Raw genomic sequence first — 23154 nt, forward strand, 5'->3', positions numbered from 1 at the left:
CTATAGAGAGAGTTCCAGACCAGCTAGGACGATATCGAAAGAGCTTATCTCAAATCAATAAATCACACATCTATTCAATGTTATGAAAAGAATGTAGTTCATCCCTATGTACCTATATCTCAGCTTCAATGATGGTCAATAATCTTGTTTATTCTACACTCTCATCATTTTTCCCTGCCCACAACAACCTAGATTATTCTTAAGGAACTCAAAACACCATGTTACTCTCCTGGATGTACTTAGCACATATATTGATGAAGAACAAGGATTCTCCCTTTTAAAGATCACCCCCAGCGCAGCAGTCCCTCATTATGAAATATTTAGTCTGTGACTCCAGATATCTGGAACCAAATAACTATCCTTCTACAGTTTCTTTGTAGTTTGTTAGAAAGTCGATTAAGGGCTGGACAGATGGCTCTTCCAGAGGACCCTGGTTTAATCCCCAGCATCCACCTAGTAATTTACAACTGTCTGTAACTCTGGTTCCAGGGAATCTGACACCCTCATACAGACATACATGCAGACAAAACACCAATGCCAAGTAACAAGCAAACAAACAAACAAACAAACAAATAGTAGAGTAAGACAAGTTCCATGTATTGTAACTACTTGGCGTGTCTCTTTGTTGTTATTGCCTTTATCTTGAAGATGAAGAATTGTTTTCTAGCAAATAAACAAGTTTCTGAGGGCGGGGCCAGAGCCAGAAGCTGCCCCAAAGTGTCTGCGATCAGCAAGTCATGTCTTTGCAAGGAGATAACTTTTTGGCTTGTGCGTTTCCCTGACTGATAAGGACGGGAGAATCTTATTTCCAGCACATGTTTCCATCAGCTGGAGGACTGCTTATAAACAGTAGGTTTTCAAACAAGGGCCCAGTGGGGGAAGAAGAAGAACAGAGAAAATGGAAATTCGGTTGCAAATGTGAAACTCCAGTACTATTCTCATAAGAGGGTGGTTTACAAACAGAGACGGTAAAGAAGTCTGCATCTAAAGTTTAAATAATAGTTGGGTCAATAAGAAGTCACTTAAAGGGCTGGAGAGATGGCTCAGGAGTTAAGAGCACTGACTGCTCTTTCAGAGGTCCTGAGTTCAATTCCTAGCAACCACATGGTGCCTCACAACCATCTATAATGGGATCTGATGCCCTTTTCTGGTGTGTCTGAAGACAGCTACAGTGCATTCATACACATAAAACAAATAAATCTTTTTTAAAAAAACTGTCATTTAAAGAACTTTCATCTTTATTTTTAACCTTTGCTCACATGTGATCTGTTATATTTTATTTTGTTGTTTGCAGTGGTAAGGGTTGAACCTGGGGCCTTAATTATAAACTAGGTAAGTGATCTACCATGGAAGTATGTGAAGTATATGTTCAGACCTCCTCCTCTTTTCTCTTTTTTTCTTCCTTCCTTTCTTCCTTCCTTTCTTTCTTCCTTCCTTCCTTTCTTTTAATTTAAGACAAGGTCTTACTACATAGCTCAGGTTGGCCTTTAATTTATGATCCTCTTGCTTCATCCTCCAGAGCAGGTAGGTTTCAAGCAGTGATTCTCAACCTTTCTAATGCTGGGACCCTGATCCATAATTGTAATTTTGATCTTGTATGTGACCCCTGTGAAAGGGTCCTCCATCCCCTCCTTAGGTGAACCCAAGTTTGAGAACCACTGGTTTAAAGACTTATGCCTTTACTCATCTGCGCCTCTGTAAAGCAAACAAAACAAAAACATGAGAGTAAATGGAATTATAATCTGGATTCCCACTTACATGTCGGACCTCAAGAGCTAAGCTCCTTTTCCTTTCAAAAGGTAAGGAAACTCTGTGTTAGAATGGAACACACAGGAATTAATAGTCACTATGTAAGAGAAAAACCAGGACATGCTCACAGAACCCAGGCAGGAATTGCAAAGAGTCCCACCGTCTGTAACCTGTGAATAAAAAGCAGCTGGGTGGTAGAACAGGCCTGTAATCCCAGAACTCCTGAGGCTGAGACAGGAGGAAGTGTTTGGGTAGGCCTAGGGTCAGGGTGAGTTTGAAACTGGCTTGGGATTTACCCTGATGGAGCAAACAAAAGCAAAACAGATGTTAACAAAAGCCCCAACAGTTGTCCCATAGTTCTGCAGCTGGGATCATCAAATGAGATCATGCAACCAAGTCAGCACTGGCTGACACAAGATAAAAGCGCTTCTATCATCAGTAGAAAGGCGTGGAAAGGACCCATTTCAGGATCACAGTTTCATCCAGAGAAAGAACTCAGTGTAAGGCAACACTGGGTCCAGGACAAGGCAGAACCCTTCTGTACCCAGAGGTCATACTCTGAGGAGTCTGCTACCTTGTTCAAAGCCTGGGCCACGGGGTGGGGGCTGGGGAAAGACCCTATAAAGCCCATGTTAAACCCTTTCCTTCTCTGAAGGTTCAGAAAAAAATTGGAAATAAGGTACAAAATGACACTGTGGGTGCTAAATTCCAAGTAACACAATACTGTGTGGTCAATGAACTAAACAGACATTAATCTGAAACTAGACTCCGGTACCCAAGGGAACTGACCGGTATAACTCAGCCCTTACTGGTTCTGCAGAGGAAAAACAGCCTGTCTATCTCAACTGTGATCCGACTGGATAGGACCTAAGCTTTGAACAGTGCCTAAGCTCATTTCAGATGCATAATACTCGTTAAACAATACTAAGCTGGGAGATTTGGGCTCCCTGATTCTCAGGAATTGACATAAGGACATGCAGACCTGGTTGGAGTGTGGAAGGAGTAGGTGATTTATACTATTTTTCAGTTTAGCTGGGTATGGTGGTGCATGCCTTTAATCCCAGTACTTGGGAGGCAGAGGCAGCTGGATTTCTGTGAGTTCATGGCCAGCGTGGTCTACAAATCCAGTCCAGGACAGCCAGGGCTCTGTGTAACAGGGAAACTTTGTCTCGATAAACAATAACAACAAAGTCTTCAGTTTAAATAACTTATTACAATATTTAAGCCCCTTCTGTTCCATGTTAAACTCCAAATCTTCTGCAAATATCTTGTTAATACTTCTTCAGCCTTTGAGTAGGGAAAGAAGGAGGGACTTGGAGAGCTCTCTAATAAGAATTTCCTTTTGCAGTAAAACCTAAAATACAGGCCTATAATCCCAGGGAGACTGAGCCAGAAACCTGAGAGTTCAAGATCAGCCTGAGCCACAAGAAGGACTCCTTAAAGCAACAGTTATAATTCTTATTGACCGCGCAGTGGGGGCACAAGCACTCAGGAGGCTGAGGCAGGCAAAATCTCTTGAATCTGAGGTCAACCAGGTCTACAGGGTGAATTCCAAAACAGCCTGGCCTACTCAGAGAAACCCTGTCTGAAAGACAGACAACAAAAGCAAACAAAAGTGCTTTGTTTAAATTCTTAAGAAGTGCCTTTCTTTAAATTCTTTGCAACTTCAAAGCACTTTCAGACTCACAGCCTCGGTCCAGAGTGTAGAAATCAGTCTGCCCATTAGAGAGATGAGAACCACTGGGGCTCAGACACCCAAACAAGTAATCACTGGTTCTTGTAGTAGCTGAAGCCAAGATCTTTTTTCTTTTAACCGAGTTCAGTGCCTGGAAGCTGAAAGAGGTCCCCTGCTTACATTCACCCAGGCCCTGCCCCGCTTTTCCCCTTCAGCAGTTTTGTTCCAAACATCTTTCTTTTTTCTTAATTCTAGCCCATGCTTCACCTTCTGGAGCCAATAAACAGAGATGGAGAGATGGTTCAGTGGTTAAGAGCACCTGCTACCCTTACAGGGGACCCAGTTTCAGATCCTAGCAGTAACAGAGTGGCTGATCACCATCCTAAACTCCCGTTTTGGGGAGATCTGATGTCCTCCTCTGTCCTATGCAAACATGTAAGCAAAAATTCATACACATAAATATAAAAAGTAAATGAGACAAGTGAATCATCATTAGGTTCAGCCATTCTGTTTAGCACCCACTTCTAGAAGCCAGATCGCTGAAGAGTTTGAGGAGGGGGATACTGAATCTTCTTCATCCATTTGAAAGGATTATAGTAAAGCCAGGCATGTGAGGACATGCCTATAATCCAGCACTTGAAAGATAGGATCAGGAATTCTAGGCCAGCCTGGGCTACATGAGACCCTAGCTAAGAAAACACAATAAAAAGACCACTTTATAGACAGGAATCAATTATCCAAAAACAGCACCCGTGTATCAGTCCTTCTGCATGGAATTCCTACGTAAATGTGTCTGTAATCCGTGGACTTCAAGTGGCTTTAGTAAGAACAGCTTGGAAAATTTCTCTGTACAGACTTGATTTCTAATTGCGGTGAAGTTTCATTCCTTAAACAAGCCATTCAACATTAACTCATTCTCCAGACTTGCATCCGCTAGGTTTTGGGAGTAAAACAGGCAAAATAGTCTCATACCAAAAGAGAGCCTTAGCTCTCAGTGAAGCCTCCCAGTCCAGTACTCGGTATAAGCTTCCGGTCCCCTCTGCAGCCACATTGGCCTTCTTTTATTTCTAAGAGCTCTGTTCCTTCCCTCTCTGCCTCCCCGACCTTTGTGTAAACTCCAGCTCTGGGTTCCGGAGAGTTCAGCTCTTTGTCTTCTCGGCTCCTCCTCCCCTCGCTGCCTTAGCTGCCTAGGAAGCTTGCTTCTTTCCCCTCTGGTCAAAGATCTCTGGAACCCACTATTCGCCCATCAGTTTAATATGTCGTCCTGTGATTGGTCACTATTTTTCTGTTCTTAGATCCTTATTCTACTGAGGGCAGGGTCTGACCGGTTTTGTAAGATGCCAGTGCCTGGCACACCGGAGGCCTTCCAGGAATGAAAAACAAACGGATGTGGCTGTCTAAACAGTTCTGTGGGAAGCGGAGCTCCAGAGGATTGGTTAAGAGTTTGGGTTTTGAAATAGGGTCTCACAGAGACCAGTCTCACCAATTCCAAATGCGCCGGGGATGACCTTGAATTCCTAATCCTTCTGTTTTTGTCTCTGAAGTACTGGGATCACAAACCTAAGGTTCCACACCTGATTTGGATTAGGGGTTTTCTTGAATTCCATGGTGTCAAGTCTCCCACCTTCTATCTCGGCCCTTCAATGGCACTGAAATACGGGGAGTTGTTCCAAGTGTCTAAGACTATAAGCTTCCAGACAACAAAAACCCCACTGATTTACTACTGTGGCCTTAGAATGAGATACACACAGAATAACAGCTATAACCAGTCTTCATGAATGTACTCTGGGGGGGTGAGCCGAGGTGGCGGTAGGGGGGGGGGTGCTACAACACAGACAATTGTCTATAGTACATTTCAAAGCTTGAGGCGACTCTTCAAGAGCACATAAAGGCTCATCGAAAGAAAGAAAATGGGGGAGAGGGAGAAGGAAGGGGAGAGGAGAGAGAGAGAACTCAATGAACTTAACCTTCCTAGCCTTCACTAGCAGCGCTAACCACGAAGCTTCCGTAGTCATGCAATGGCTCCGGAGACCTTGGCTCCGGGCCACAGTACTAGGGCCAATCCCTAAGGAGAACTCTGTCGGACCACTAAAGCGTTGAGCCAGGAGGCCTCCGCTCGCTTCCCTCCTTCGGCCTTGTACAAAGCGCGCCCCCAGCCCCTCCTAGGCCGCTCGAGCACCCGCCGGCCGGCAGGGCAGAGCTGGAGCCCCAGACTTAGGCCTCGAGCCCCGCCCCCGGGCTGGCCGAAGCCACACCCCCAGCTCCCCGCCCCGCAACGGTCTCGGCGCGCAGGCGCAATGGTGCGCACAAAGGAACGCGCGCGCGCGGGGGCCCGTCTTAAATGCGAGCGAAGGGGGCGGCGCGCATCCTCGGCGTTCCTGCCCGGTCTGCGCCGCCACTTCCAACTGTCTCCGCGTGGCACGAGCCGGGAGCCGCGCTCTTCCCCCGGCGGCGGCGGCGGCGGCGGCGGTGGCGGCGGGTGCAAGCTGAGAGCGGCTGAGAGCGGCGGCGGCCTCCATGGAGAGCGGCGGGCGCCCGAGCCGAGGCGGCGTTTCCACCGCTGCGCCCCGACTGCAGTGACCCGTGTTCCGCCCCGCGTCCCGGCGGTCGCCGGACCTCGCCGTCCGAGTCCGCGCCGCCGCCGCCGCCCGTCCCACCGGCGCCTGAGCACCGCGACTTCCTTCGGCCCGACTCCCCGGCGGGGTGGCGGCGGCCGGGTCCCCACGGTGGCGGCCGGAGCAGCGGCTGCAGGAGCCCGGTACTAGGATGAAGTTCAAGCCCAACCAAACGCGGACGTACGACCGCGAGGGCTTCAAGAAGCGGGCGGCCTGCCTGTGCTTCCGCAGCGAGCAGGAGGACGAGGTAAGCGCGGGGACAAAGGCTGGCGGCCGGGCTCCATCCCGCACCCCCTACACCGCCCGGGCCTGCGGGTCACCGGCCACCCCCCACGCGCGGAGCTGGCTGGAGATGGGTCGCTGGGGCTCGCCAGCCTGCCATTTAGACCGCCCATTAGGTCGCAAGCTGTTGGTTTAATTGCGTAGATACCTCCTTTGGCAAGGCGGCCTCCGCTTTTAAAGTTTCCTGACGACCGAAAGATGGCCAGCGAGAGATGTGGAATGAGGCCAGAAGGGACAAGATAAGCCAGAAACGGGGCAAAGTTGCCCTTTTCAGCCCGGCGATCTCTCGCTCTTCTGGTTTCTCCAGGCTGTTCTGCCGTGTGACTTGACATCTGGGAAGGACCGGCGTGTAATCCCCCCCCCCCCCCCACCGCGCGCATTGGGTTGATAGGGGCCTTTGGAGTAATCTCTGGGAGAACCTATTTTGCTTAATTTCGGTTGTATTTGTTCGGTTTTAAAATGATTCTGTTTTTATCTTGCTTTGAACAGTTAAGTCGCTTGGTAGCTGGGGGAAATCTTGTAGCGCTGCCACGCCTAAAATGAACTAACTGATAGAGACAAAGTTGACGTTCTGAGTTCTGCTTCTATAGCTGTGTCCAGGAAGGCACCAGGCGGAAATCTGGAGATGAGGATTTAGTGGCTTCCTTATTGCTAGTCCCTGAAGTAATATGATAAGTATGACAGCATACACTCTGGTTGTTAACAAAAAACCGCGTGCTTGGAAGTTATGATCTTTAAACCGCTTTTGCGTTTTATTTATTTTTAAAGAAGCAAACAACTCGGGCTTGATTTGAAACCTTAGTGTTAAACCCGAATCCTGAAGGAACTTTCAGAGATAGGTCTTTTAAGTGGGTCTACTTAGAAGAGAACGAAATGTAAGAGCTTTTATTAAAGTGCATAAAGGGGAAAAAACCCCATCAAGCATTAAATTCAGTCTATGGGGGGGAGGGAAGAGTCTTGGGAGGAGGAGCAGTGCTAGGACCAGGCAAACTATATGTAAAAGCAGATAATAGCGAATAGTGACCAAGGGTCTGATTTGTTCACCACTCTACCTGAGCGTTTACAGTGAGTTAGGCGGGGAGTGTTACATTTAATCCTTTTAGCACTTGAGGCAGTACTGGTCGGCCCTGTTTTGTAGGTGAGAAGACAGCTTTGAGGAGAAGTACTTTTTGTCCAGAAGACAGAATTAGGAAGCAGTCGTTGCTAGGGATCAAGTTCCTACTCCAGAAAGCTGGCCTCTTGGTAAAGGGTCTCAGCAATCAGGTGCTCCATGTTTTGTGAGGCTAAACTTCAAAGACGTTTAAGTTACCTTTGAAATCGTGCCAGAACATAACAGTTGGAAATTCAGGCCCCGTTTTGAGTGTGTGTCCCTAGGGGAAGCTGTGGGGATAGGAGAAAACCGAGTGATCTAAATTGTGGGTCTGGCAAAGCAGACTTGACAATAAGTGACCTTAAGCGGGTAGGTGAATTGGTTTGTTTGTGCTTGGAAATTGTTTCTGTTGGAAGCGATGTTAAAGGAGGTAGCTCCTTGGTAGAGAGCTTGCCTGGGCTCCCCTTCCTTTCTGGGAAGTTGCTGTAAAATAGTTGGTAGACACTAGGATCTTTAAATACAGTGAGGTGAGCAAGCCTTGGAGAGTGTTAGAGAAGAAATCCATTCTAAAGCTTTGGCTCTTCCGGTAGGCTGGGGGGACCCAGTGAATCAGCTTGTTAGGGGATATGCTCTGAGGGAAAACTCTGGAGTTCTCCGGAGCACACAAGCCAACTTTCAGCATCTGGTTTGGCTCTTTGGAAATTTTACTTCTGTGGTTTGGTACAGTTGAGACTTTCTATTACATGACAAGCAGGGAATAATCTCTTAGCAAAATGGTAAGAAGTCTAGGAAAGCTCCAGATGCCCTTCCCCTGTGAAGGGGTACTGCTAGCCTTCCAAGGATAGACAGAAGCTGCCTGTCCCACCTCTCTAGCTAACGGGTGAAAATGCTTATCTATCGGGTTAGGGAGTTGTCGGTTCTGGTTAGAACATTTAAATGTACGTTTCAGGATGAGAGTAATCAAATAAAGAGTTGTTTAAAGACGGAGCCTGAAAGGCTTCAGGGAGCTCCCATTGGCTCACCCGGGTGCTGGGGTTATCTGTGTGAGCCTTGATGCCCACCTAGAACAGGTCCAAACTAAGTTCAAGGCCAGCCTTGGAGCGAGTGACCGGACATGCAAATTAGGGTGTAGGAGGAACTTGTCCCAAGGTCACAGAGCATGCAGGACTTGTTGACTTGAAGTCTTAAGTGTATCTGAGCAGCCTCTCTTAGCTAGTTCTTTTCTGTGGAGGACCATTACCTTCAGTGTGGCTTTGAGCTTCCAGACAAACCCAGTAGCTGGCACACTGCTTCTATGGGTGGAGATGGTGGTGGCGTAGTAAGTAGGTGACCAGAATGGATTCCGTTGAATATATCTAATATATTCCAATGTGTATTTGAATAGTGGATGTAAAGATAATTTGAGCTGTGAGGAACATACTATAGTGGAAGTCAATGAAACGAAACTAACAGCCCAGAATGCTTTCTTTCATGCGCTTTGGTTTTGGAGCCCAGTGTGTGTCAGTTGGAATTGGACTTCAGTAAATGGGAAAGGAGGGACTGAACATCCTAAATAGAGGACGAGGATGGCTTGGGGCTGTGCTCTGCAAGGGCAACTTGGGATGGCAGAGAAAAAGGAATTTTTTTTTAAACCTAAGAACCTTGGGTAGAGAATGTAGCTCGGTAGTGGATTGCTTGCCTATCACACACAAAGCCCCCAGGGGAAATCAGCACTGGAGATGTTTTAGACAGGAAGTACATGACCATTTTAGATTTTTGAGGGGGATTTGAGAGCAAAATGGAACATAGAAGTGACTCCGTCCTGGGTTGAATCCAGTACCAAGAGGGAGGCATGAGCAAATCAGTCTGAGAGCGACACCCATTCTTTTGATTGGTGGCTTTAACCTCCCTCTCAGCTAGCCTGCTATAGAGCTTGATATTTTGGGAAAATCCAAATCCAGCAAAATCAAACAGTAAAAGTAAGGCATGGTGAAAAGGCTTCTCAAAAGGCAAAACTAAAACCATGAAGGTATCAGTCCTAATCAGGAATCCTAGTGCAACAAAACATCCCCTGCCGGTCTGCACTGGTGGGGTCTGCACTGGTGGGGTCGGTTGCCATTTACCCCCTGGCAGTCACCTGGTCTTTAGGTATTGGCATATTTGACCCAGGGATTTAAGTCACTGAACAGATAAGCCATTCAAATGGAGACTCCTTTGCTGCCTGACAGTTGAAGTCAGCTTGTGTGTGCTAGGCAAACAAGGAGTCTACCATTGAGCACACCTCCCTCCCCCTGCTCAAGGTACACGTTTTAGAAACACTATCTGACTATGATTCCCCCAGACCTGAATAAGGACCACCAAACTAACCAGTTACTTCTAGGGAGAGCACTTGTCTGGCATTTGTGTGTTTGTCATAGGGTGATCTCAGGATAATTGTACAGCCTGGTGGGTTGTTCTTGGCATTGAAGTCAGCCAGGGCTCATATGGAAGCTGGATTGCCAATGTGGCTGCTGCTTCCACCTGGAAGAGTTCTCTACAGTTCTGTTTCCTTGCTCTAGTGAATAGTATCTGTCTATCAATTAGCACGGTGACTGTGATGTACACCCAGTAGATCCTCTTTGTTTGTCTGCTTTGGGGGTGTTAAAGAATAGTACTTTTTAGTAGGTTTCTCTGGGGCGAGTCTTCAGTGTTTATGGAGGGAGCTTGGGGTCAGCTGTCCAGTTTCTGAAGGCAATATAATCACAAGGAAGTGTTGCTTGCTGTTTCGACTAGGTGAATAGCTTCATCCCCCCATCCCTCACCTCCCCACAGACCTCAAAAACACAAATGGTGTTGACTTGATTTTAGAATCTGCACGGGCAGAGGATATTCAGTCTAATTTGCCCACCAACTTAGAGTTTAAAACAAAAGTATAATGAAACAAAAGCTATTCACACCTGCTGAGAACAATTCCTGTGCAAGTCCTAGTATCCCAAGGGTCACGAGGAAACAGCAACACTTATCCTCACCCTACTTAGCAGTGCCCACCCTAAAACTCTTTATTTGCATGTATGCATATGGATGGGAGGGAATGCTATGGAGCTCAGAGGATAACTTGTAGAATTCTTTTCTTCTACCATGTGTGTCCTCAGGTCCAGCTTGTCAGCTAATGACCTTACCAGCTGAGCATCTCACTGCCCCCAAATCAGTTGTTTGTTTGACAGTGCCTCCCGGTTGCCCAGGCTGCATTTTCTACAGTGCTGGGATTACACTTAGGATCCACCAAGTCTGGGAGCAATTTGTTTTAAAGGTGCGGGATATAGCTCAGTACTTACCTAGCATGTGTAAGACCAGCACGGAAAAAGTGATTTTTGAAAGACTCATTTGTAATAAAAAGAAGGAAAGGTGAAAGGTAGGTTCTGAATAGTTCATATTTAATTACACTTCATTATATGAACTTTTACTGGCTTATGTTTTATTGTTGTGCATGAGGATGCATTACTGGGGCAAAAGGTTCAAGGCCAGTTTGGTCTACATGGGGCTCCAGGCTCTTTAGGCCTAGACCTTATCTCAGAAAATGAATGCTGTGGGAGGCTCCCTGGTCCAGTGAATTAGACTGCAGGTTGAGCTTCTATTACCCACGGTCCCCATGCTGAGGCTTGAACTTAAGGTTTTGTGAATGCTAGGCATGATCTCACTCAGGGCTGGAGAGATGGCTAAGAGGTTAGTACCACTAGATATTTTCCTCGAGGTCCTGAGTTCAATTCCCTAACCATCTGGTGCCCCCTTCTGGCACACAGGCATACATGCAGGCAGGACACTACATAATAAATCTTAAAAACAAACAAGCAAAAACAAACCCAAACAAAAAACTTAAATTGCTGAAGGTGGCTGTGTACTAAGGCTGAAACTTTTAGGCCATGACTTTGTGGCCTTCAGCCTCCCACCAGCTTATCTGGGATTGCAGCCTGGGCCACCACTCCTTTGTTGGTTTGAACTAGAAAAAGGTAGGTGAATCTTTTATAATCTTTTATTACTTTTGAGTTTCGAAAAAGAACACTCAGTAGCCCCCCCCCCCAACTGTTTGTGTGCCATTTCTGTCCCTGTTTGTTGCTCAGGGAGGCCATTGGACGATTTGGCATTGCAGACAGTTGTGAGGCACCATGTGGTTTGAACCCTGGGCCTCTGGAACACTCTAAACTCCTGAGCCATCCTCTCCAGTCCCCTACACCATTATTTGGTGTTTCTATTTGACACCAGGCTTCATGCAGTCCAAGATGACTTTATATATCCATCCTGCCTCTACCTCCTAAGTGCTGGGATCACCAGCTCTTTAGTGTCACCCTGGTCCTTGCCTTTCCCTCTTTAAAATCTGGCTGTGCCCAAATTCTAACTTAGTGGAATATGAGTTGACAAGTACTTAATAATACTTAAACAATGGTGATTGTATCCTCTCTAACCTGGTAGTTTGCCACAATTCTCTATACCATAAGAATTATACACTTAAATTGATCCTGTTTTGGAAAGGCATGTTTGAAGTTACTGGTTTGATCGAAGTTATTCATTTTTAGAATATTGAGACTCATGTTACTGGGTTAGGCTAAGTTACTTGTTGAAAACTTGCTGCCACAGCTTTATATAATCTACATTGTTATCATTTTTGTGGCTAGTTTCAGCCATAAACTACTAACCCAGAGTATGATTTTCTTCTCTCACCTCCAGGAGTGAGTACTTTGAGGGCAGACCCTCATTATTTATCCAGTGTTGAATATTACAGTAAGGGGCAAGATCAGCCACACCTTCCTCCACAGCGCTCCTGCTCATACTAGCTTTTATTACTGTGACGGTGGATTATGCTCTACCCCCAGCCCCCTGAAGTTGGAGGGTTTAGTTTGAGTGGCGATCTTTGGTGTGGAGGACTTGGATAACCTCAAGTGCTGTGGATCTTCATAGGCTGGAGCACCTAAACTATGACAGGAGTTGAAGTACTGGGTTTTGAGTTTGTTTCTTAGCTGTGTGCCACCAGTGGGAGCTGCCTACACATGCATCCCTGGTGCTCCATAAGCCTGCAGAGCTCAGCTCAGTGGAAGCAGCAGATGAAGGGATGAAGGGCCCACAGTTGTGGGGTGAGACGCATGTAGTGAAAGGTACGAGATTGTAAATCTGCTTTCACCAAAGGTGGTCACTGACAAATCTTCTCCAGGCTCTTGGAGCTGGGCGGTGTGAACCATACCTGTGATCCCAGCTCTGGGGCAGAAGCAGGAGGATCTGGAGTTCAAGGTCCTCCTTAGCGGATATGATGGGTTTGAGGCCAGCCAGTTCTACAGGAGACCCTGTCTCAGCTGAAAGGACGCAGAGAAAAGGGGTGTCTGGGGGTGGGGGTGAATACGAATGAGAATGCCGGGAATGGATGCTCATCAGCCTAGATTCCCGGCACTGATTTTATTTTTTAGGCTTAAACACTGAATAGCAGTGGTTTTGAGTCGACTTTATTAGCTGGCCCTCTGTGCTGTGCCCACTGTTCTGACCCATTATAGAAGCACAAGGGAGTCGTTTAGCACAGGATTATGGAGTAAAGTTTTACAGCTGGTAATATCAGCAGCTCTTAACTCTTGACCAGACCACAAGGCTAGTAACTGTGGGTCAGAGCCAAGGTTGTCTACACTGCAGGCCATATGGGGTGTGATTTAAAGCCTGCAGGTCATTGTTCAGGTTAAATGCCTCCTTTTGGGTAACAGCAATGTTACTGAAGTAGGGTTTGTAACCTTACTTTCATTAAGGTAGAATTTGAATATAAAGACTCTTGCCCTACAGGATTCTGGGTTATTTAAATTTTATTCAACTTTCCAGTAATATATTGCACATCAATGAATAGCCTATTTTTAGTGAGTCTTTACAGTTTCTTAAAAACATACATTTTCTGCCATCCTGTCTTCATTCTCAGAATTGGAAAGCCAGCAGCAGTTGGGTAATGAGCTGACTCCTGTGCAGGCAGGGGAACATAGAGCCCCCAGTGGCCATCGGAGCTTGCTCAGGCCACGTGCTTCAAGTTCAGACTCATGCCTTCTAACGCTGCCCCCTTCATTTCCAGTGATGAACTATGGCCCTGTTTGTAGATATTAAGCCTTAAATGTAAAGCTGAGTGTGCTGGCACACACCTTTGACTCTGTCTAACCTTAGGGATGGCCAGCAGATCCCATGTGCGTGCAGTCCATCCCTCTGACCGAAGGTGAGCTCCAGGTTCAGTGAGATGAGAATGACACTGAGAATCTAATCTCCACAGTCATGCATGGGGATACACGCACGTGTGCCACCCCCAAAGTAACTGAGGTGATGACCACAGGCTTCAGTGCATTCACTTGGAGTAATACATTCGTCTAAGAACTGCAAAGCTGTTCTTAAATCTAGTAGTTTAAATGATTTCAGGGGGGCCTGAGTTCAAGGCTAGCCAAAGCTACACAGTGAGACAGTGTCTCACTAACCCCTCACACAAGTATAAATGAGCTCATAGAGGCAGGATGGTTTAGCGATGTGACTCAATGTATCTTGGTGTGTGCCCTAATAACTTCAGTGAGATTTCAGCATGATTAATCCAGAGTCCAGTAACAGCTATGAAAATATTATGTCTTAGCTGCTTAAGTATATGGTCATCATGGGTCTTACAGGTGCTGTTGGTGAGTAGCAGTCGGTACCCAGACCAATGGATTGTCCCAGGAGGAGGGATGGAGCCAGAGGAGGAGCCTGGTGGAGCTGCCGTGAGGGAGGTGTATGAAGAGGTGAGATGAAGAGTGTTTTGAGGGGTGTTACCCGGCAGTTGACAGAAGAGTTGTCATCTGCTACAGTGTTTATAAGGATATTGTAAAGGATTACATTTTGCTGAAGTTATTTTGTTTTTTGTATGTGGTAAACAGCTAAAATGAATGTGACCTTTCTAAAATTAACATACAGTTTTTAGCTCTTAAGCCTGGAAAAGGAGAAAGGCAGGTTTTTAGGGAGAAAATCCTGCTGGAGAGATGGCTCAGAGGTTAGGAGCACTGGCTGCTCTTCCATAGGTCCTGAGTTCAATTCCTAACTACTGCATGATGGCTCAACCATCCATAAGGGGTGTGATGCCCTCTTCTGGCCTGCAGATGTATATCCAGCAGAACACTCATACATTAATTTTTCTTTTTAAATTGACTAAAAAGGATGGGGGACTCTTTCATACAGAAAAGTTTTCATTCAATTTGATAAGCTCATTATTATCAACTGTGTGAAAGTCCTCTAATCAATCCAGGAGATAAGGATTTGTTTGTGAATGAAACCGTTATTCTATACATAGGTGATAAGTCTTGCTATAGCCAAGAAACTTTACAGTTAGGCAGTTAACCTCAGGAGAGCCTGAACTGTTTAAATTAAGAAGTTGAAACAAAGCATAGCTTATAAATGAAAGATTATTATGAAAGATAACGTGACTTTTTTTTTTTTTTTAATAGGCTGGAGTCAAAGGAAAATTGGGCAGACTCCTGGGAATATTTGAGGTGAGTTACAAAATAGCCCTCACTTTTACTGATCTAGAATTCGTGACTCTTTCCTAACAGCAGCCTGAAGCAAGTTCCTCTAAAACTACCAGTAGGCAGTTCAGTGGTGGAGATTGGGGGACATTTGGGTGGTTACCCATGTCTGACCATAGAGTGGAGCTGACACAGAAACCACCCTCTGCCTTCAGCATGGATCTAGACACACAAAGCATCTTCAGCAGTTGTGATCTGGGGGTGATTGGTTGTGGGTTCTGTCCAGTTTAGCATGTAAGACTGGACAACATAGAATGACTTTAAGAAGCAGAAGACAGAAAACTCAGGTAGAAGGAATAGTTGCTAAAATAAAAACCTTGTCTGTGTCTCTTACTAATGAGGGAGGATGGAATTCTCAGGGAGGGGACAATTTGAAGAAAGTAAACGCGTATCTAGTCAGTGTGGTACCCCAGAAGTATGGGATTTTCCCTTGTTCAAGTTTAAGAGTTAGCTCAGTCTTCTGATAGAAACCTTAGAGTTTAAGCCTTTAGGAATTAAACTATTTGGAATTGATTAGTAACCAGTTCCTGTGGCTGAAGAAGTAGCTTTTCCAGAGTACCCAAATTCAGTTCACAGCACCCACATGGTGGTTCACACAACTGTCTGTAATTCCAGTTCCAGGAGATCTGACCCTCACTCAGGCACATAAAATAATTTTAAAAAATAGTTCTTAAGATATTGCTCAGTGCCTCTGGCACTGGTTTTACAGTTGCATCGCACCATCTTCGGGTTAAACTGAGAAATACAAGTTTTTCTGTGATAATGTGTGGATACCAATTACATTTGTCAGTATGGCCAGTTTTTCATAAAACTTAAGTTGTTAAGAAAACAACACAAATATTTCACAGGAACTGTCAGCCAGCATGTTTCTTCCCTTCTAGTGTGTCATAGCATGTGACATTTTTAGCAGTTTCCCATTGGCAGTGCTGGACCTCCCGTTTCTGGTTTTGAGATACTTCACTGTAATGCAGGCTGCCTCAGTCTTCTAAGTACTGGAGTTCCTGGGGTACACTACCATACCCAGGCTAGTGTCTTTGTTTTGAGACAGGGCCTTAACTCTGACCTCAGCTGGTTTGGAACTTGCTAGATAGTACAGGCTGCCTTGAAACTGGATCCTTCCTCCCTTGGCCCTCCAGGTTCTGATGTCAGCCATGAATTACCACGCCTGCTGTTTTCAGTTAGAAGTGTGTGCCTGTGTGTGCATGCTCTTGTATGCACACATGTAAAGGTTAGAGAAAAACTTTTGGGAAAGTTTCTCCACTGTAGGTTCCCAAAATCTTAACTCATTAATGCTTTTATATGCTGAGCCGTCTTGCCAACGCCAATTTCAGGGTGGATATACACTTCTGCCTGACACACACTATACACTGTCACACTGTCAACGCTGTGCTGGTCACTGCCAGAGCTGTGAATTAAAATGCTCTTCTTTTCTATTGAAGCAGAATCAAGACCGGAAGCACAGAACGTATGTGTACGTTCTGACAGTCACTGAAATATTGGAAGACTGGGAAGACTCCGTTAACATAGGTGAGCTCCTGTCCTTTACTTAGTCACTCTGACATTTTTGTAACTCCATCTTAACTGATATTCTGGTTACTCATTTGAGAGGGGAAGATGAACATGTATCTCTACTTTTGAATTACCTTATTGTTTTCCGCTACCATACACCACAAGTCACTTAGGTAGAAAACTCATTTTGGAGGAGGGGTGGAAAAAGGGAATCTTGTATATTAACAAGATATGCCTTAATACTGACCCTACAGTAACTGCTGCTGTATTGTTCTCTAGGAAGGAAAAGAGAGTGGTTCAAAGTAGAAGATGCAATCAAGGTTCTTCAGTGTCATAAGCCTGTCCATGCAGAGTATCTGGAAAAACTGAAGCTGGGGTGTTCTCCGACCAATGGAAATTCCACAGTCCCTTCCCTCCCAGATAACAACACCTTGTTTGTGACTGCTGCACAGCCCTCTGGGGTGCCATCCAGTATAAGATAGAGTTGGGGGCCCCTCCCCCATCGCGTGATGGCACATGTCCAAGGAGAGGCTTTTTTACTTTTCTAACACACCTGACTGCTGCTGGCAAAAATTTGCCATGCAGGGGTTTCAAATAATTTGCATGTACTTCAGATGCTTTCAAGTCTTTTAAAATAACAAACTAGCAAAAGTACTTTGAGATGCCAAAGCCATGTGGATTTTTTTAAGCCTTAATTGTAACTCTGCCCCATTACTTTGGTTTTCATTTTTATAACCTTTTTCAAATTTTCACTTTTGTCCACTTAACAGTCTATGGTTTATTTTGACAGATGAACTGGTTGTTGGGTATGTTTTTGCCCTAATATATTTTTCTTACAATATCAACAAATCTTTGTTGGGAATTAATGAAAAATATTCTTGGTATTTAAAGAAACATCCACAACCAAAACTTGTTTAAGATCTCCAACTGTAGATTTTGGCTGTTTTTGTGTGGGTCAGTAGCCTTTGAGGAAGCACTGAGCTTACTCTTTCTGTGAATTTGTTCACAGACAAAATTATGTCACAATGTACAAGGACATTTCCCCTCTGATACAGTGATTTGATATGAAATAGAGTGCTCTGTTTTTAGGGAAAACTGTCAGTAACTTGCATGTGGCTCAGCACAGCTTATTCTAAATTGTGTTTATAGAAATCTATTTAGCATGTTCAGCTGCTATTCTTCCCTTTCTAATCCTTTGGACATAGACTATATATATTAGGGGCCACATTTCCCTTAATGGAGAGTGCTCTTTAAATATATTTTCAGTTTCTGATTTAGTGACAATGTTTACCACTAGATTAGACTCTTAACCTTGGATGCCAGTCAGTGATGACTGTATCACACTAAAAATGGCTGTTTTGTTCAGCTGGTCTAGGCCTAAGTGTCAATAAGTAACTTGTCAGATAAGTTAACTGGGGGAACTAGAACATTGAGCCAAGAATCATTGTACCTTGTCTTTGTGCTCACTCAACTGGCTACCCCATGAAAAAGTATCTGTATTTCCTTCATGAAGTCATGGAGGAAGTGAAGTGGGTGGGAAGAGGAAAAGATCTTTAGCCATCATTAGCCCTTTGTAAATACTCTAACTGGTGAGCATAAAACAGTATGGTCTTGTAACTTGTTAACCTTTAAAGTGTAATGCTGCTGCTGAAAACGCCCTTACCTTAAGGAAGACTGCTGTCATTTTGAAAATGAGATCTTGTGCCACAAATGCAGCAGAACAGTAGGTTACAAAGCAGAAAAACTCAGCTAGTAGTTTTTATTCTAAATTATGTAGTGTAATCAAACGTGATCATACAGACCTTTTATATTTTCTTTGTACAGAGGTCTTGTACTATGGTGTTTTAAAAGAAACCCACGGATTGACGTTTTTTTTTATCATTTGGCTTTCTCACGATTCTCTGCAATTTCTCCATTACTAAACACAACAGAAACTGGACCGTTTTGTATAGAATACTGCTTCCAGCTAATAAACCATCACAAGTGCTTGGGAGTTGATATGTACATGATACTCTGAGGTAATAATGCATGAACCTATTTTATAAACTCTTGAACTGTGTATTGCCATGTAAAATATGTACAGTATTAATGCCAACCATCTCTTTAAAAGTTAGCCTATAAATATTGTTGTATAATTTCTTTGGTCAGAAACATTTGGACTAAGTCATGTCACCTGGGTCAAGATTTTCTTCAGAGCCATTTAGCAAACTGTCTTTAGTCTATGCAAATAGCAAAGAATTACAGAATGCTACAGAAAGCTACTTCACTGTTTTTCACCTGAGGGTTCCTCATTATTCTGGAATCCAGGCTTGCAGGATTATAAAGGAAAAGACCTAAGGCAGTTCAGTTCTTTTGCTGCAAATCAATTGAATCATCTAAAGTCTACCAGCCGGGTTCCTGCAGCCCGGAGGCTGCTGCTTGTGCTTATTTATGCGGTCACTGAATAGGACGGGGCAGCTAAAGTTAAAAAGCAAAGCACCTTGTCAGAATTGACCTGTATGGTGGTGCAAAGAAACAGCATCTTCCCACGGAGCACAGGCCATCCAGTTCTGTCAATCACACTGCATTAAGCAGAAAAGTTGGAGAGAAATTCTATGTGTACAAGAATTGCTTTGCATGGTCATGTGAGATGGTTGCATTTGAACTGTTGTAAGAATTATAAGGATCTTGACTTTTCTTTTTTACATTTGGAAACAACAAATAAAAATGGAAACATAACCTGTGTGTCTATTTTAGTGTAAGAGCCTGTTTTCAAAGTTAGTCATCTTTTAGATGCATTCTTTACCAGGGGGCTAGAGAAATGGGTTGGGTTAAGAGTATCTGTTCCAGCACCCATATAAAAAAGCTCAAACATCCTGTAACTCCAAGGGGATCTGATATTCTAGCCTCTGAACAACACATAAGCCATAAACACACACCTTGTATACAAAGCTCTCATGCACTTCATTTGTGACTTGCTTGGATTGGTAAAAGGAGTGATCTACTATTGAAGTACAGGGTTAGTACATTCCTTACCACAATTTCTACTCAAGCATACTAAAGAACTTTCAGAGCAGTGATTAGAAGCAGAAATTTGGGCTGGGTGGGTAGTAACAGCGCATGCCTTTAGTCCCCTACCTTTGGAAAGCATGGAGAGAAACAAACAGTATTGCTATACTAGCCACAAGTTTAGATCCAGCCTGGTAGTCCCAATATAGAGTTCCAGGACTACAGAGACCCTCCAGCACCCATTTTGAGTAATTTGTAACTGCCTATATAAGTCCAGCTCCAGGAGAAAACTGATTTATCTGGCCTCCATGGGTGGGCACCTGCACTCACATGCACGTTGGACAAGTTAGTAGTGTTGTACATAAGCATGAGATCCGAGCTCTATTCCCAGAACCCATGTAAGAAGTTAGATGTGATGGTAACAGCACAGGAAGGCAGAGGCAGATTGAGTCCTTGGAGCTCTTAGGCCAGCCAGTCTAGCCTGATGTGTAAATTCCAAGCCTGTTTCTATGTGTGCGGTTCTGTTTTCTTGAAAAGCTTTGACTTTGTAGCCCCAGCAATTTCTAAGTCAGAAGCTAGGCATGGTGGCATGCACCTTCAATCTTAGCAGCAGGCATTCTGAGAAACTACAGAGAAACCACCTAATTTTTTCAGTCATACTGGATGAAATTTCCAGCTGCTAAGGAAATGGTGGGATTATGTCCACACAGCCAGCAGTTTCCTTGACATCTTTTTATGTAAAAAATGATCCTCTAGCAGAATCAAGCTATGAGTAACTACATGAGGTTGAGTGCCCCCTTTTTTATGTAACTACACTGTAGCTGTTTTCAGACAGACCAGAAGGGGGCATTTGATTCCACTACAGGTGGGTGTGAGCCACCATGTGGTTGCTGGGAATTGAACTCAGGACCTCTGGACCAGCAATCAGCACTCTTAACTGCTGAGCCATCTCCAGCCTGGATCCTACTCCTAACACCAGTATATTGGCTTACAAACTAGTTATAGGGATACAACACCCCCTCTTGGCCTTTGAGGCTAGTACCACAAACATGGTGTTCATATAAACAAGACACCATTCATATAAAAATTCTAAGTACTCTCATCCCTGTGGCTTCTCTAAAGAGCTCTGGCTGTCCTGGAACTATGTATTCTGTGCTGGACTTGAACTCCTATCACTTGCCTTTTGATGATGGGATTAATCTGGATGATGCCATAGGCTGAATTCCTTAAAGACTGTGTTAAGAAGCTTGTGAGGCTACTTTTATTATCTTGGTGGTACTTGCCTAACTAGCACAAGAAAGGTCCCTTGTTCAATCCCCAGTAACACAAACACATGTAGAGGGAAAGGCTAACTCTTAGAACAAATACTATCTTCAGCCTTAGTGATATACAGAAATCAGTGTAGAGGTGAGCACAGAGTGCAGGAAATAGACAAATCATCACAAATTGGTATATGGTTTTTTATTGTTTATACTTTGAAATTACATTCAACATGTTTTCCTTTTACTTAAAATATAAACCCTGATATAGCTCCTTAAAAGACAGCATGCTTCATAGCTAAATGAAATGTCGCTCCCAGCCCCAGAATACATTCCAATGAAATATTACATATTTCTTACGGAATTGTGGGTTAGGTGCCCAATTTCTCATCTCATTTTGTAATTTGTATGTGGATAGCTTTCCTATGTTGCAGCCTTAAACCTTTGCTTCTGTAGTCAAAAAAACTGACGTAGTTATTAGACTAACCAAGAGAACAATACCTAAACCATCAGAGAAACAAAGCCAATCTACTGTCCCATGGCAGAACTGAGGTCCACTTGGCTGACTGGGAGTAGTACTCTGACAGAACACCAGATGTTCTTCCCCACCCTCTGAGAAATGCTGACCAAGGCATCCCTGTGGTTCCAATATATCAATTTACACTCAACTTTATCTTAAAAGTACATTCCTGGTCTAGTGTGAATATTCAGTATTATATACAGAATGCCTAAGATTGAGAGAACCAAGGATAACTAATCTCACAGTAGAAGTGAACCACAGCAAAACAGACAACAAAACAAAACAAAAAATTCAAACCACAAAACTCAAATTTACACCCTAGGGCTTCAGAACTGACTTCAAGATGCCAATCTGAGAAAAGTTGGTTTTCTTCTCTCTCTGAGCTCTACATGTGCAGAGTTCTGGAGGTTGGAGGTCTTTGACTTGAGTCCAGAAGATTAGCCTTTTCAAGATGAGCTGCAACTACCCCAAACCTATGCTGTCCCTTCAAAGGCAAGGCCCAAACTATTCATTCCCATCTTTCCCAATCAACAGCAGACAGATGCTAAAATGCTTTGTCTTAGGAATGTGTCTTCCTTTTGCTGGGGCTACAAAGTCAAAGCTTTTCAAGAAAACAGAACCACACACACAGAAACAGGCTTGGAATTTCCAACTCCAACCTGCTTTAAACAGAAAAAGAGAATAACATCATCCAGGGGTGCTACTCGGCTCCTGCCAGGAGGTGCCAAGCAATGATGGTTAGTCTATTCGTGCTACATCCTATTCCAATGTTACAAATGTTTTTTGTGTGACTATGCCAAGTTTCTGCAATTCTGCCATTTACTGCTCTGAATCAACTATTTTCCTGGCCTACAAAAACCGGCCCATAGGCCAGATGTTCAACCTGGGTTGAACCTCCACCTTGACCTGTTGTTTCTGGTATGTCTTTTAGGACAAGTTCAGGCATACATAACAATTCTTGGTTTTTCCAACTGGCCAAAAGAGCAAGTTTCAAACAATGGGGTCTCATCAGAATCTCCAAAGAAAATGTGATGCCAGGAAATTAAGAGTCATAAAGTAAACTGGGAAAACAGAGACCTCAGTGCACACTAGGCCGCCATGGGCAATGTGTAAGGCGCCAGCTGCAACTAGAATCAGTACTGGCTTTCAGGATATAATGGTGAATGGTTAATTTATTTCAGTCCCATCAAGTTTGCTTAAGATGACTGTCTTAGCCATGGACAAAGACACACTCAGGCCAAGAACTATAATAATTGCTGTTAGAGTTTAAAATTTTACAGTATCAGCTAGAGCCATTAGTAATTGTATTCTACACTTTACCTTTGTTAACAAAACACATTTATTTGGAAGGATCCAGTTACTAGTTGTCAAAAGCTCTTATATGAACTTTTCATCTTACAAAGAACATAATAAAACAAAACTTCAGAAGTTATGAAGAAATATGCAGATGGGCTACAATAAACATAACTTTATACTGCAGAAGATTCCAGACCACGAGGTTAGCATTTACATGTATATGACTTAAAAATGACAAGAATCAAAAATTCAATGTGGAAAAAGGTGCAATGGGATTGTTTGACAAGAAAACAATTACGACAGCAAATTAAAGGATAAAAGGAAGAGTTGGGCACGGTGGCCTTTGATCCTAGCAGAGGGAGCTGGATCTGAGTTGGATGGCAGCCTGGCTTGTAATAGTGAGTTCCAGGACAGCCAGAGCTACATAGCAAGACTCCCCTCTTGAAGGAAAGAAGGGAGGGAGGGAGAGAGGGAGGGAAGGAGGGAGGAAGGGAAGAAAAGAAAAAACAGAGAGGGAGGAAGGGAGCTCTCATGGCGAACGCACAGGAACCAAAGAGCCGATGATGCCATTTGCCTGGGTTCGTTAGGTCTGCAAGAGGACTCAAAACTGCCTCAGCAAAAAAAAAAAAAAATCAAGTAACTAGGGCTTCTTAATAGCAC

At 44.2% G+C, this 23154-nt stretch overlaps 1 protein-coding gene across 2 annotated transcripts; it reads left to right on the forward strand.

Annotated features, from left to right (window-relative positions):
* The first annotated feature begins 5778 nt into the window (after positions 1–5778).
* On the forward strand, positions 5779–19155 carry NUDT4 (nudix hydrolase 4). Of its 2 annotated transcripts, none has more exons than XM_080935987.1 (5): positions 5779–6286; positions 14035–14145; positions 14845–14889; positions 16362–16449; positions 16711–19155. In XM_080935987.1, exons 1-5 carry the CDS (start codon positions 6191–6193, stop codon positions 16911–16913), a joined length of 543 nt encoding a protein of 180 aa, XP_080792113.1. In that variant the 5' UTR covers positions 5779–6190; the 3' UTR covers positions 16914–19155. The 2 variants fall into 2 exon arrangements, with proteins under 2 accessions (XP_080792113.1, XP_080792114.1); XM_080935988.1 differs by having other exon boundaries at positions 16365–16449.
* The last annotated feature ends 3999 nt before the right edge of the window (positions 19156–23154 follow it).

The sequence above is a fragment of the Micromys minutus genome (genome assembly GCF_963924665.1).
Source record: "Micromys minutus genome assembly, chromosome: 22".
NCBI classification, from domain to species: Eukaryota; Metazoa; Chordata; class Mammalia; order Rodentia; family Muridae; genus Micromys; species Micromys minutus.

Bases quoted from the DNA above. Each gene is read 5' to 3' on its own strand.
- NUDT4 (XM_080935987.1), top strand. From the start codon at position 6,191: ATGAAGTTCAAGCCCAACCAAACGCGGACGTACGACCGCGAGGGCTTC. The intron at 14,146-14,844 runs GTGAGATGAAGA...TTTTTTTAATAG, and splicing joins TGAGGGAGGTGTATGAAGAG to GCTGGAGTCAAAGGAAAATT. The intron at 16,450-16,710 runs GTGAGCTCCTGT...ATTGTTCTCTAG, and splicing joins GGAAGACTCCGTTAACATAG to GAAGGAAAAGAGAGTGGTTC.